This window comes from Nanorana parkeri, unplaced genomic scaffold (genome assembly GCF_000935625.1).
Source record: "Nanorana parkeri isolate BGI_ZX_2015 unplaced genomic scaffold, ASM93562v1 scaffold50, whole genome shotgun sequence".
Classification (NCBI taxonomy): Eukaryota; Metazoa; Chordata; class Amphibia; order Anura; family Dicroglossidae; genus Nanorana; species Nanorana parkeri.
In genome coordinates, this window is record NW_017306318.1 from 2,022,845 (window position 1) to 2,037,321 (window position 14,477).

At 46.5% G+C, this 14,477-nt stretch overlaps 1 protein-coding gene across 1 annotated transcript; it reads left to right on the plus strand.

Moving 5' to 3' along the window:
• Positions 1 to 1,800: 1,800 nt before the first annotated feature.
• On the plus strand, positions 1,801 to 3,293 carry FITM2 (fat storage inducing transmembrane protein 2). Its single transcript, XM_018574550.1, has 2 exons — positions 1,801 to 2,022; positions 2,661 to 3,293. Exons 1-2 carry the CDS (start codon positions 1,850 to 1,852, stop codon positions 3,265 to 3,267), a joined length of 780 nt encoding a protein of 259 aa, XP_018430052.1. The 5' UTR covers positions 1,801 to 1,849; the 3' UTR covers positions 3,268 to 3,293.
• The last annotated feature ends 11,184 nt before the right edge of the window (positions 3,294 to 14,477 follow it).

A 14,477-nucleotide genomic window follows, 5' to 3' on the forward strand; every position in this document is an offset into this window, starting at 1 on the left:
GCCCTCTTGTGCAGAATGGAGCTTTGAGGAGGATAGCGTCTACTGCTCACCGGTACTGAATAAATAACATATAGATCCAGAGTCTATGGGATGGTGGATAGGTGGGATTCACGTGCACTGTTTGTATATCTGGCTCTCACCTATCCACCATTCCAAGGTCAATAACAGTGCCTGTAGGTGGGAGCCAGGTGCACTGTCAGTGTCAATGGAATGGCGGATGGGTGGGAGCCAGATGCACACACCATTTCAGTGACACTGACAGTAGGTGGGAGCCAGATGCACTGTCATTGTGGAAAGGTGCGTGTATCTGCTCCCACTTATCTGCCATTTTATTGACAGTGCACCTGGCTCCCACCTACAGGCAGTTAAAGGAGAACTATGGGGTTAAGTCTTTTCCCCATAGTTCTCCTTAGGGTAACGGGAGGACACAAACTAACGTCCTCCCGTCACCCTAGGCTCAGTATACCGCGAGCTGTAGCTCACAGTATACTGAGACGCCGCAGCCTAAGCGGATCCCGACAATTGTGCCGGGATCCGCCCAGCTCTGTGACTGACAGCTGGCTCTGCCTATCTAGAGGCAGAGCCAGCTGTACCCTCCTCCGTCCGTACCGCCAGTCAGCGCTGGCAGGTCGGAGCGGGGAATCCAGCCCCTCCGCCGTCAGGGCAGAGAGCCGTGACAGGATCGAGAGGTGAGCGAACCTGGTATGTGTTCGCTCACCTCCCGATCTACTGAGCCAACCTGTGACAGTCTCATTACAAAATGGAAAAAAAGGTCTCAGTCATGAAGGGGTTAATGTCTTTGAAATGTTGGATTGGCAAGAGCCAGGTGCACACACCTTTCTGGAGACGGTGCCTGTAGACGATAGCCAGGTGCACTGAGTGTCACTAGAAAGGCAGATAGGTGACAGTGCCTCTGAAAAGGTGTGTGCAACAGGCTCTCACCTATCCATCATGCCAATGCACCTGCCACCTACATGCACTGTCACTTGAATGGCGGACTGGTGAGAGCCAGGTGCACACACCATTCCAGAGACACTGACATTGCATCTGCTTGTAGGTGGCAGGTACACCCTTCCAGTGACACCAACAATGCACCTGTCTCTCACCTATATACCCCATCCAAGTGACACTGACAATACCTGTAGGTGGCAACCAGGTGCATTGTCAGTGTCACTGAGATGTTAGTGTCTCTGGCTGCCACCTGGCAAGGGACCTGGGTCCCTTGCTGGCCAGCCCAGACCCTCTAATAGCCTGTATCCTGGACTACAGCAAGCCTCCCTTACCTTGCTGCTGGCACCCCAATAAGGAAGGGCCCCTGGTGGCTGCACTCCCAGAAACCTTAGGCTGCCACCGTCCTCTTGCCCCCACTCCCACTTATCTGCCCCCTCCAGACAGCCAATCAATGGAGAGTGCAGCGTGCATTAGACACACATGCTGCTGTAGCAGACCTGCAGCCCAGCCCATTGTGTATTTCTGGAAATGACAAGACAACCAGATGATGATTCCGCTATTGCCGGGTCATTTCGGGCAAGTTCCCACCTCTGCAGCTGACAACCTAAAATGTGGGATTTTCATTCAGTGATAAGGGTTACCAGAACAAACAGAGAGGATAACTCTCCCTAATAAGGACACAGACAGCAATAAAAACCTGACAGTTGTTCTAATCTCTCAACACTCAATACAAAATAAACAAAACTTGTGTCCTGTACCCATGTGCCCACTACTGTCCCTTTAATTCCTCCTCCCGGGCAGCCGTACTGATGGCAGCGTGCACTGCACATGCGCAGTCCGCAGCGGGGGCGCGCACGCATTCTGTGGATGTCTGTATGCCGCGTGGTGGCCGCGCACAATGGAGTGGCTTGAGCGCAGCTCTGGGCTCGTCCAGTCCCGTCTCCTCGGTGAAGGGCTCCGCAGACACACGGCCCTGGGCCTGGCCTGTGTCACGCTGGGCGGCTCGCTGCTGAAGGAATTCTGGCCGCTGCCGGACTCCTACTTCAACAACAAGAAGAACTTTCTGAACGTGTGAGTAGCAGGGTCACTGGACTCCGGATCGGACGGGTCACGTGCTCAACTAGGCTAAAGAGGGGGGTGTCACGTGGTCGGTGAAGGGGCTCATGTCACGTGGTCAGCTGCTGTCACATTACTCCCTAAGTGAGAACCACATGGCTGCTCTCTTGTTAAATACTTATGGAGGTCCAGTAGCATGGTTTTATGGGAAGAGTAACAACTATGGGGTGCAGTGAGCCTCAAATATTGTTCAGGAGTGTGCCATTATAGCAGTTTGTGTTTTTTCCACAAAAAGACATGCTCTGGAATAGGGTGCTGTAAAAACTTGATCAAAACTCAATACCGGAACACTGTGTATGTGCACGCTCCCCTGAGCGTGGGTTCAGAGCCCTGGGATTAAAGGAAAGGTGGTGGGAACATGGGCATGGGTACTAAAGAGCTTCCTTAACACCCCCATATTTTTTATGTATTTGTTACTGGAAGCTATCATGCAAGCGACAAGACCTCTTACCTGTTGCTTTGAGTCACTTCCTCACTAGTTGGGACAGCGCGGGGTCATACCCCTCATTGCCAGGTTTGTCCATTGAAGTGCGCGTGCTATTTAAGCAATTTGGTCCCATACTTTTACCAGTGACGTTTTCTTGTCTTTGCAGCTATTTTGTCAAGCTTTCCTGGGGCTGGACGTTATCGCTGCTCTTGCCTTTCATCGGACTGACCAATTACATTGTGACTCGGAGCGTCCCGGCCGTTTTTCGCAGGATAAGCACCCTGCTTGTAGGAACCCTAATATGGTACGCCTTTACCAATGTGTTCACGTACATTGAGAACGCCACCGGCAGTTGTCACGTTTCTGAGACGCAGCTACAGAATACCACGGAGCACGGGGACAAGAGAGCGTGCATCAAGAGTGGAGGATTATGGGTGGGATTCGACATCTCCGGCCACTCGTTCCTCCTCCCGTATTGCGTCTTGATGATTTTGGAGGAAGCCGCCATTCTAAGAGATGAGAGGATCAAGAGGCACAGGATGAAGCCGCTCATTCACGCCTTGGTTGTGTCTCTGGGAGTCTTGGGGCTCATTTGGGCTCTCATGTTCTTTTGTACTTCCATCTACTTCCATACTCCTTTGCAAAAAGTATTTGGAACTTTCTTCGGCATCCTGTCCTGGTACATCACGTATAGGTTGTGGTATCTAAAGACGTTTTCTCCTGGACTTCCTCCCACCTCTCCTCCAGGAAAGATCCACAAGAAAGCCAGATAGACCAACACTACATAGTATTATATTTATATAGATTGGCCACAACGGGCCTCTTGGTTCAAGACCATCATATGGAAAGAAAATGAATGCAGCCACCACATCTAATGAGTGGCAAGCTGCAATATATTAGTATTAATATGGATAAAATATATTGATGCCCCTTTTTTGCCCACTGTCTTGTCTGTTCAGAGTGTTTACATCCTGCAGAGCTCCATACACTTTTAGAAGGGGCAGCGGCATGCTTGGAATATAAGATGACAGTCCTTCTTAGAAGATCAACCACCCCCTCACCCACTTAAAAGAGAACTATGGGGTAAGTGTTTTTCCCCATAGTTCTCTTAAGGGTCACGGGAGGACATAAACTAGCTTCACCCCAAGCTCTATATCTCGAGCTACAGCTCGTGGTATACTGAGACCGCCGCAGCCAGGACGGATCCTGACGTTACTGTCGAGATCCACCCAGCTTCATGAGTAACAGCTGGCTCTGCCTATCTAGAGGCAGAGCCAGCTTTACCCTCCCCCGTCCGTTCCGCCAGACAGCGCTGCAGGATCGGACAGGGGAATCCCTGCGTGGAGCGGTGACTGCAGTCACTGCTCTCTGCAGGTAGATGATAGAGAAGTGAGCGAGCGACGTGTGACGGCTCGAACTATGAGGATGAGTCATTTTCACTCACCTCATAGTTCTTTTAAGTTCCGTTTGTCTGCACTCCCCAACCACACCATTCCACTGTCGGAGCCAGAAGCCCAAATCTGTATAAGCTCTATGTAGGATGGTGTCGGAGCTTACACAGGGTTGATGACTTCCTTCCTCCCTCATGTGACAGTTTGGTCATGGCAATTGGCTGATCAGGTCCTGGCACTTCATTTTGGGTAGAAGGGAAGGAGGTCATATGCTTTCCCGTACCTGGAAGTGCTCTGTGTTTCCTGCCCTCACCTACCATACTGTTCTCCTGTCAGAGCCCTGGGTCTAATCCCTGTTGGTTGCCCAGACCTGAGGAGTGCATGCTGGGAGGAAGGGCAGAAGGTCACATGCTGTCCATGCCAGGAATTGCCTAGCATTTCTTAAGGGCTCTGGCAGAAGAAAACGAGGTGGGTTGCAGTGAAGGGTGGTATTGGTGGGTCACCTGTCAAGAGAACCTGCCACTTTGCCCTCAATGGGCAAAATGACAGTCACTTTATACTTCAAGTAGTTAGCTGCCTCTATTGAGATTGTATGGAGAGCCAAAGTACATAAAGACTGCCCATGCACTGGACAGTTTTTGTTTGATCACCAGTTTCCAGTAAGGACCCAGGATGACTGTTTTGCATTGTACATTATTTAAATAATGCTGCAATGTGATTCATCGGTACCGTTATCCTTTAAGCTTGACAATTTTCTCAAAACCATTTCCTGTGGGCCATGCAGACCTCTTTCCAGGGCTTGGACATGAGCAAGCGTCCCTAGTAAAAGTGTCTTGAAAACGTTTTCTATTTTATTCTGAGTAATTATTAATATTTCATTATAATTAACACTTCAAAATACAGCAGACGAGTTCTATATTAATTGATGTATGTCCTGTCATGTCACCAATCTGCTCTGTTTAATCAATGGTTGTAAATGATGCTGCTATGAGAGATGAGTGCATGCTGCACTGTTTGGTACAGACACTAAAGTTGATTGGTAAGAACTTAAAGGGTTACTCCACCTTTCAGACCATGTTTTATGTTATAGTCATGTTAAGGGAGTAAAATGAAGCATGGTCATATCCCCCTTTTATTGTATCGTGGGGTACTTCGCCCCAATCTTGTGTTTTTGAATTTGGTGTGGCTGTAAGTGGCCCAGCCCACACAGCTACATCACTCATCCACAGATCTATTTACAGGATCTGTGGAATAAAATTCTACAAATCCCAGCAGAGAGCCTTGTAAATCTCAGAGGACTACAAGTGCAGTGACATCACCACACTTGTCGTCATGGTCAGTTGCTGCATGCCAGCAAACAGTTGGATTCAAGCTTGTAATGGGTGTCTGCTCTATAAAATGATGGGTGGTAGAGAGGAGGTACATATATGGGATAATGGGGGACCATTAGCAGTGTGGTGGTGATGTATTGCAGACAGGTTGGAGACAGGACCTGTGGCATTGAGTCAGCAGAGCAGCAGATATGGTAAAGTGGTGTCGCCCTTGGGTTTGATCGCAGATGTATGTATATTGCTTTACAAATGTTCTTGTTGATACCGGAGTGAATAAATCCATATGGAATTCAGGAGCCGGTCTATCCAATTCAGCAGGTTTTTGTTTTAGGAGGCAGCTCCTCTGACAACAGCTAGAGAGAGCCTCAAATGTTGGGCGCCGGCTATAAAATTTAGGGCGCATTGCCGACTTGGCTCCTCGGATTTATCCAACCCTGAGTTAACAATGTAAATACATATTGTATCTACCTGTCTGGACGGCATTTCCCCTTCAAAGTCTCATGTTTTTGTGGAACTCTTTATTATTAAATTGTACCATTTTATAACATACCCTTGAGAAATGCCACTCATCTCCTCTGGTTGTTAGACAGCTCCTGGTCTGGCGGTTTGACATGTGTAGATGAGTGTTGGATGCCACCGGAGTCATCCGTAAGCCAGGGGCTTTGTGTCCCCAAGTCACGTGCGGGTAATGTCACCTAGGGTCGCCTTCTCTTTCCTTCCTGGAGATATTAAAAGTCGGATTAGCTACGTCTTGTAGGAAATATGTTTTAGCCCCCATCTGTCTTCTGTGGAGTGGATTGTATGTCCCCTTGTCACTGTGGGTTATGTTACCTCATTATCTTTCTTTACCAGTTGTCAAACAGTACTTGTGACGCTGCCTTGAAACTATAGCACTGCTGTCTTAAGGAAGAGGGTGTTTGTATAGTACCACCTCCATTACAGAGCCAAAGAACAAAAGGGACCATAGATGATGCCAGGCGCGGGTGATGCCGGCAGTGGGAGCGCGGGTGATGCCAGTCAGATCTCCCTGACATCTTTGACTCTGCTCCTGTCCACCTTGGGGTCCCTACCTACCTTTTGTGTGTCAGCTCCTCCGTATACATTGTCCTCCTATGGTAACCTCCTAATATGGACAAATGCAGTGAACACTACACAAGTCACAATAGGCTATGCTGTATGCCCTGTTCTAGTGTGCTATGTGCGTTTTATATTTGCAATATTTGACATTTTGCTGTATGCAGTACATTTTAAACTCATTTACGACCATTTACATGTACAGATATTTATGCAACTGCAAACTACAAGGTTAAAGTGTACCTTTTATTTTGGAGTGAATGCTTTACATTGAAGGTGGTGGATGGAGTCGCTGTTCTTGGTTTCTTTAGCAATGACGTTTTTAGTAGTTTTGTGTGAAAATTCACTGTTATTCCTCTCTGGTGCAGCTAATTGCATTGATTTCAGCAAACTACTGCAGCCTCTTACCTGGGTCTGCTCGGTGCAAGTGAACACATGCATTCCTTTCTAGGTGCTAAGTGGGAAGGGCTGCCCACTATACCCACTTGATCAGCCCCGGTGTTGTAATATGGTGAGGAAAAGCAATGGAAACTTTGGGGGCGCTCTGTATAAAACATTGGCATAAGGACCACTGATTTTTGGAAGCTTTTTATAGAACCCCATAGCTGGCCCTAGACTGAAATAGAAGCAACGTTAAAAATAAAAAGGTGGAACTGTCATTCAGCATGCCTCCTCACTAGGGATAAGCTCAGGTTTGGATCAAATCAGAGTTCATTTGAACATGAAAAAACCTGACAGTGCCGTTCCAAACTGCTGCGGTCGGGGGATTCCTCGTCCCGCATCTGCACGTAAACAAAGGGGTGGGATGCTGGTGACATCATTGACCATATTTAGTCATTGCTCACCCCTAATATGGCCATGTGACCATTTAAGTTCTTTGATATCGCCAGCATCTGATCTGCTTATTTGATGGCGAAAGCCCTGACTGCAGCCAATTGGGCCAGCACTGTCTACTCTTCACTTGTGGCGAGATTACGCCTATAGCAAATGGTGTTGCTTGAGGATACAGGAAGGCTTGACATCGCCCTATTAAATCATGCTAAATCCTTTATAACTGAGGAAAAGCAGAAACAGTACCTACCTCCCAAGGGCTTAGCCACATTAGCAATCATGCAGCTGGTGGGAATTTGTTAGAGACAACTCGCCTGCTCCTACAGTGTCTCCTTCACTGCCTGTAACGCTATAGAGTCTCACTGTGGGGCGACACTGTGATGATTGAGGTGAAGCAGAGTGCCCTCATAGTGACCATGTCACTGAGTCACCACCAGCGGCAGGATAACTACAGTGACATGGCCCTTACCCTCCTCCCTTGCAGCTTATGGTTGGCCTCTGAATGACAGGTGCACCTTTTAGAGCACTTCCAAGGAATGTGTCAAGATAAAAATATAGAACTTGCTGTTGGTTAGTTTTTGTAGGTTATAGAGCCATCACCCTTATCTGTCCTTTAAGACTTAGTGAGGCAAGGACTTAGAGCAAGCTTGCACTTATTAGATAACATCTGTGATTTTGCACATAGTGAAGGAAGGCCAAGGGTGTCTGCAGTGGTAGTGGCCATATTTCTCTCCTAGACCGTCTCTCTTTAATTTGACAGATTCCTGGGTTCTGTATGGGGTACGCTGATCCCCATGTCTCGAATCGGGTTACCCCTGTGAAAGATCGAATGCCGAACTTCAAGCAGGGGCTCGTCCCATGCTCCACAGCCTGTACAAATCCGAAGGAAAAGACTGGCTGCCCTCACATTTCATGACACCTTTCACCCACAAGGTTGGGTCCTCTATGATGAAGCAAGCTTTGTAGGTGAAAGGCATCAGTAGGGGATGCACCAGACAGGGACTTTGTTCATCTTGTCCAGATACAGTTATCAGTGTTTGAATGATCTTTGGCGTTCTTTTCCTTTTGGAAATGAAAAACAGATTCATTGTTGGCAGAAATATAAATGGCACAAATGATGCAACTTAACAGGTCCGGGAATTGAAGGGAGGTCATCCCATGGTGTCAAATCTGTTATCTGGTGATATAGTACAGAGGGATCTGGTGATATAGTACAGAGGGATTTGTTTTATCGGTTTGATTAATACAGTGTGTGCTTTCATTAACCATGATGGATGTTCAGCATGTGCTTTGGTTTCATTCTGTTGTTTCAAATAAATTCATTATATGAAATCTACTTCTATACATTGGGGTTTTAATGGGGGAGAGTGTGTTCTTTGTCAAGTTTTGTAATGTGCATGTGAAAAGCTTAAAGCTAAGCTTCAGGTAAATCGCTAAATACACCAATAAAATATGGAACATGGAAATATGGTAAATCGCTCAATACACCAAAATATGAAACATTTTGTGCCTGCCGAAGGATTTGCACTCCTGCCCATCCAGTCCTGAGACTTACACAAAGCGCAGAGTTTCTGAGTATGGTGAAGCATGTGATATCCTAAGATGCTGTACTTGGGCATGAAGAGCCAATTCCCAGACCCAAACACAGTCACCTGCCAAGAAGGTAGAACCTAACCCTGAGTAAGCTCCAACACGGGGGTTACACAGACTTTGGATTGGCGTAGATGGAAAAATAAGTGTCAGTCTCTACAGAGACCCTGTTGCCAGACCATTCATTTTAATTCTCTCATGAGATTATAGAGGCATATATATAATGCATTTTTGGCATGTTATTTACCTGTAAAAGCCTCCCTCGTGTAGACATCCAAAAGCCCTGAGACTGCTGCTGGGTGCCGCCATCTTGGATGTGATGTCAGCACCTCTAGCAGGGTTAAAGCTGTCATTCAAATGACATTCTTGAGTATTCCCCTTCGTTCCTCCACTGGTAGATACATAAAAGGTTATGTAAAGGGGTGGAATGGAGGAGCTGGGCCAGCACAAAGAGTAATTAGGCACTCCCAGAAGAGGAGAAGGCTTTGATGTGCAAAGATAGGCTATGTTAGGAAATTGACTCAAGTTTACATTTGATAGCAAGTTAATAAAAAAACATTTTTGGATAGAAAAAAACGCATTCACAATACATGATTTTTCTGTGCTTATACCTGCAATTTTGAAGTTGGTGACAGGGCCTCTTTAAAGCTGAAGTCCAGGCAAACAGCTACACATGTATCAGTTTTTGGGAGCTTTTACTGTTTTAACCTGGCATGGTCATTCTAGGTGTCTATAGAATGAATAGAAAGGTGTCCACTTATGTCAGTAGAGAAGGGCAAACAGGATGAAAAAATAAGCAGCCGCACCAGATGTACAACAGAGCAGAAGTACTGACTAGAGAAACGGACATCTTCCAGGTCCTCAGTTGGTGTTTCCTTTACTAGTAGATGCCAGATTCCAGAGAGGAGATGAGTCCGGGATGTTGGCCTTAGAGGCTCCGTTTCAGAGAATAAAGGCTCCAGGTTCTTACTCCTTGTCACCCCCTACCCCTTGGAGGCCCTATGATCAACGGTTTAGCCTTTAAAATTCTTACATACTTACCATTGTATTAAGTCTTCTGGCCTCTTATGTTATGTTCTGCTATTCTCCCATGGTATGTGATCCTTGATGATGCAGCTGAAGTCGGCCATGCTCTCTGCTTCATTAAAGTGTGAAGGCAAGACATTGTGGTAACACCCATCAGAGATGGGTCCATGGCGCCCTGCACTCACAGTATGTCCTCAGTCTTCCAGGTTCAATAATGCACAGTATAGTTTGCCTTTAGAGTTTCTGTCATCGTCTACCCACCAGTGTCCCTATTGTGAATTTTTAAGATGGTAGGAACTAAACAGCTTGTGCTCATTCAAATAACGTTCAGACATAATCACGGGATCTCTCGGTTTTCCTCATAGTAACAAAACTAGTTTGGATGGAAGAGTGCTACCATAATAAAAGAAATACCAGCTCCTTTTCCTGTTCAAAGCATATAGTTCTGTTTTAACCATTTCCCCTCCCTGCAGATATTTGTATTGAGCAATATAGACTATTTACATCAGTCATTGCCTAAATCTACAATCTTAGGCTTCTACCACACAAATAAAAGCATACAATATGCTCTAGTATTAATGTGGCCGGACGCCAAGTAACCTACTAGTAAACATTTGTGGCTGTGAAAGGCCAATACAAACTCCCTGCAGATTGTGTTCTTGGGTGGTTGGTCACCTCACCATTGTGATATTCAGGGACCAGATCAGACATCAGAGGTGGCCTTCCTACAAAGTATAAGCAACAATGGCTTTTTGTAGTAAGATAACACATGAGTAATGCAAATACTGAAAGTGTAATAACCAATAGCAACCCAGATTTCACCTTTCATCCATTTGGAGCAGATTGGCTGCTATGGGTTTCTACTCTCAGCTTGTTACAGAAGCTCTCCTTCCCACATGGCGGATAAAGGGGTGCTGGAGTATGTAAGGAACAGAAAGATCACATTTGTGAAATAAAATTCTACCATTTTCCCACCAACAGTTTATTGAAGATCCAGAATACTTTCTTGTTGAACTGCATTTGCTCTTTCCAACATACAAAAGGCACAAGAAAGTTTTAAACCCTGTGAGGTTAATCGTGGCAATGGGCACAAACGAACAACACTGACTTTGAGAGGCAACGTAACCGAGACCTGTCCTCTAAGGGGCGGCCTTATTTCTGCGGCAGCGTGGACGGTGTGCGGCACGTTGGCTGTGTTGTGGCTGCTGATGGGGAAATGACGGAATTACAACCCTGCAGGCAATGAGGCCAGAACTTCCAGCATGCACCCTTGTTCGGGTCATCAACTCCTTCCAATTGGTGCAGAGTCCTGGCCTGATTACATGGAGCTGAAGGATCAAAAGCCTTTTAAGCAGTGCTGGGTGTTGCATCATTGCTGAGTGATGTGACTTATTAAATCATTCGTCATATACACTATATTGCCAAAAGTATTGGGACGCCGGCCTTTGCACGCACATGAACTCTAATGGCATCCTAGTCTTAGTCCGTAGGGTTCATTATTGAGTTGGCCCGCCCTTTGCCGCTATAACAACTTCAACTCTTCTGGGAAGTCGTCCACAAGGTTTAGGAGTGTGTCTATGGGAATGTTGGACCATTTGTGAGGTCAGGTACTGATGTGGGACAAAAAGGCTGGGCTCGCAGTCTCTGCTCTAATTCATCCCAAAGATGTTCTATCGAGTTGAGGCCAGTCAAGTTCCTCCACCCCAAACTCGCTCATCCAAGTCTTTATGGACCTTGCTTGGTGCACGGGTGCGCAGTCATGTTGGAACAGGACGGAGTCATCCCCAAACTGTTCCCACAATGTTGGGAGCATGAAATTGTCCAAAATGTCTTGGTATGCTGATGCCTTAAGAGTTCACTGGAACTAAGGGGCCAAGCCCAACCCCTGAAAAACAGCCCTACACCATAATCCCCCCTCCACCAAACTTTACACTTGGCACAATGCAGTCAGCCAAGTACCATTCTCCTGTAAACCGCCAAACCCCGACACGTCCATCGGATTGCCAGACAGAGAAGTGTGATTCGTCACTCCAGAGAACAAGTCTCCACTTCTCTAGAGTCCAGTGGCGGCGTGCTTGACACCGTTGCATCCCGCGCTTTGCATTGCACTTGGTGATGTAAGGCTTGGATGCAGCTGCTCGGCCATGGAAACCCATTCCATGAAGCTCTCTACGCACTGTTGTTGTGCCAATCTGAAGGCCACACGAAGTTTTTGGAGGTCTGTAGCCATTGACTGCAGACGGTTGGCGACTTCTGTGCACTAATCGCTTCTGCATGCGCTGACCCCGCTCTGTCATTTTACGTGGCCTACGTAAAATTAGTTGTTGTTGTTCCCAGTTGCTTCCACTCTGTTATAATACCACTAACAGGTGACCGTGGAATTATTAGTAGCAAGGAAATTTCATGGAACACCTGGATCCAATGATTTAGAGGGGTGTGCCAATACTTTCGGCAATAAAGGTGTATCTTTAACAATTTCTCCATCTCTATGGGTAATCGGCACACAGTGAATGAGCCACACACTGTCCAATGGACCCAACTGGCATCTATGTGCCCCTACAGAGCTGCAAGCACGCTCTTTGATTAAATAAAATATGTTAATGGTACTCGGGCAACAGACAAATGCACATGATCCATGGAGAGCGACGAGCTCTTTTCGGGCATCAAAAAGATGTAGGCGAGTTCTGTACATTCTAAAAACAGCTGAATGTAAAAATAATTCCTTTTAATGAAATAATTAAAAAAAAAATTCAAAACTGCAATCAAAACACAATAAATGAATACAGTGATAACACAGTTTCATTCCTATGTCTCCAGCAATTTATGGAAGGGACTGTAACCTGTGCTCTTATTTGATCATCTTAAAAAAATAAGTGTTTACAAAGACGATGGCTTCATTTTGGTCATTGGGTTTTGTTTTTTTTAGGTGGTGGTGTGACCACCGCTAAATTAGGCATCGAGTGGGCCTGTCTTCTGTGCGTACTTGTGGCAGCCATTTTGTGTGTTCTGTTGGGAGAGGTTTGCTGATGAGGGTGAAGCTGTAATGGTGTTGTGTTGCCAAGGACCAACAGAAGCAGTACACTGTTTGAAACCGGGTTAAAGTAAGCTTGTCACCCATCTTTTAACTTCAAGTAAAGTCTTAGCTAAAAGGAGACACCACAAGACGCTTGTTCTCACCTTTACTAGCCAGAAAGCTCTTCGCTGTGTGCCTCTCTGAAACTGGTTTCCCTGTTACTAGAGGCATGGCTCTAGGTCTAAGCCCTGCAAACGGCCATTCCAGTGTCTGGTAAGGGTGCCTCAGGGGCCAGTAAGGGCATTCTTTTGAAATAGGTTGATGGCACTTGGCAGGGCTTTTCTTCGAAGTTAGACTCCAGCAACAGTGAATCTTGTTTCATACCATAGGCATAGCACCACTGACCATGCATAGGCTAAAAGCAGCACGCTTCAACCTAAAACTAATGACGTAGGCTACAGTACTGCAAACTGACCCTGCATAGGCCAAAAGGAGTGTTCCCCCACCTAATAACAGTGGCATCGTCAACTGACTTTGCATAGGCCAAGGGGAGCATGCTACGACATAAGACCAGTGGCCAAGGCTATGGTCCTACTTAGTTACCCTGCATAGGCCAAAAGGAGCATACTGCAACCTTACCCTAGTGTCCTAGGCTAAAGTACCACAAACTGACCCGACCCTGCATAGGCCAAGAGGAGCATGATAAAACCTTACTCTAGTGTCCTAGGCTGAAGTACTACTAACTGACTCTGCATAAGCCAAGAGGAGCATACTGCAACCTTACTCTAGTGTCCTAGGCTACATTACCATTAGGTGACCCTGCATAGGCCAAGAGGAGCATGATAAAACCTTAATCTAATGTCCTAGGCTAAAGTACCACTAACTGACCCTGCATAGGCCAAGAGGAGCATACTTCAACCTTATTCTAGTGTTCTAAGCTAAATTACCATTTAACTGACCCTGCATAGGCCAAGGCAAGCTTGATACATTCTTACACTAGTGGTCTTGGCTGAAGTACTACTGTCGGGAAGGTTGTGACAAAATGCAGGATGGCATGTCCACACGGGCACTTGTGTACAGATGTAGACTGGTTCACAGCTCCTCGCACGGTGTTGTTGCTGGTCATGCATGTGAGCATATGAGTCTCAATGTATGCTTCATGGCATGTTCACAGGTGTATGAACCAACTGCGCCAACATGGGCTCAGTGCTGACTTGTCTTCAGCAGTACCTGTGACCTGTGTTTCCTGATTGTCTTCCCATTACCAAACCGTCTCATCCTTATTGTCTACTCTATCTGTTCCTGGTCCACCTGTCCGTAACTGACTCTGGCCTGAACTCTGACTACGTACCTGCTACTGCATTTGTACCTGATTTTCCCACTCATAGACTTAGCTTGAACCTTCTAGTCTTCAGTATCTGCACCACAGCTACTCCTCTATTGTGGGCTCCAGTCTTGGCGTAGTTGGGTGCATCATTCTGCTGTTCCTGACACCAGTCATCTACCAGTCTATGTTGCATTGTCCTGTTCTTCTAGTGACCAGCCTTTGAGCATTGCACTACAACCTAAATCTAGTGGTCATTGGCCTGTCAGGCAACAGCAGTCACACCTCCATCAGCTGTCATTGTGAACTGTAATCAACCATTAAACATGTAGAGGTAGGCAAATGTATTGTGACCTAATACCTACCCAATCCCTAGGCCTGTCATCTACTTTTAGAAGATAAG

What these genes read in the sequence shown, in the direction of transcription:
- FITM2 (XM_018574550.1), top strand. Translation starts at nt 1,850, where the DNA reads ATGGAGTGGCTTGAGCGCAGCTCTGGGCTCGTCCAGTCCCGTCTCCTC. An exon ending in AAGAAGAACTTTCTGAACGT is followed by an intron (nt 2,023 to 2,660) that starts GTGAGTAGCAGG and finishes TTGTCTTTGCAG; the next exon opens with CTATTTTGTCAAGCTTTCCT.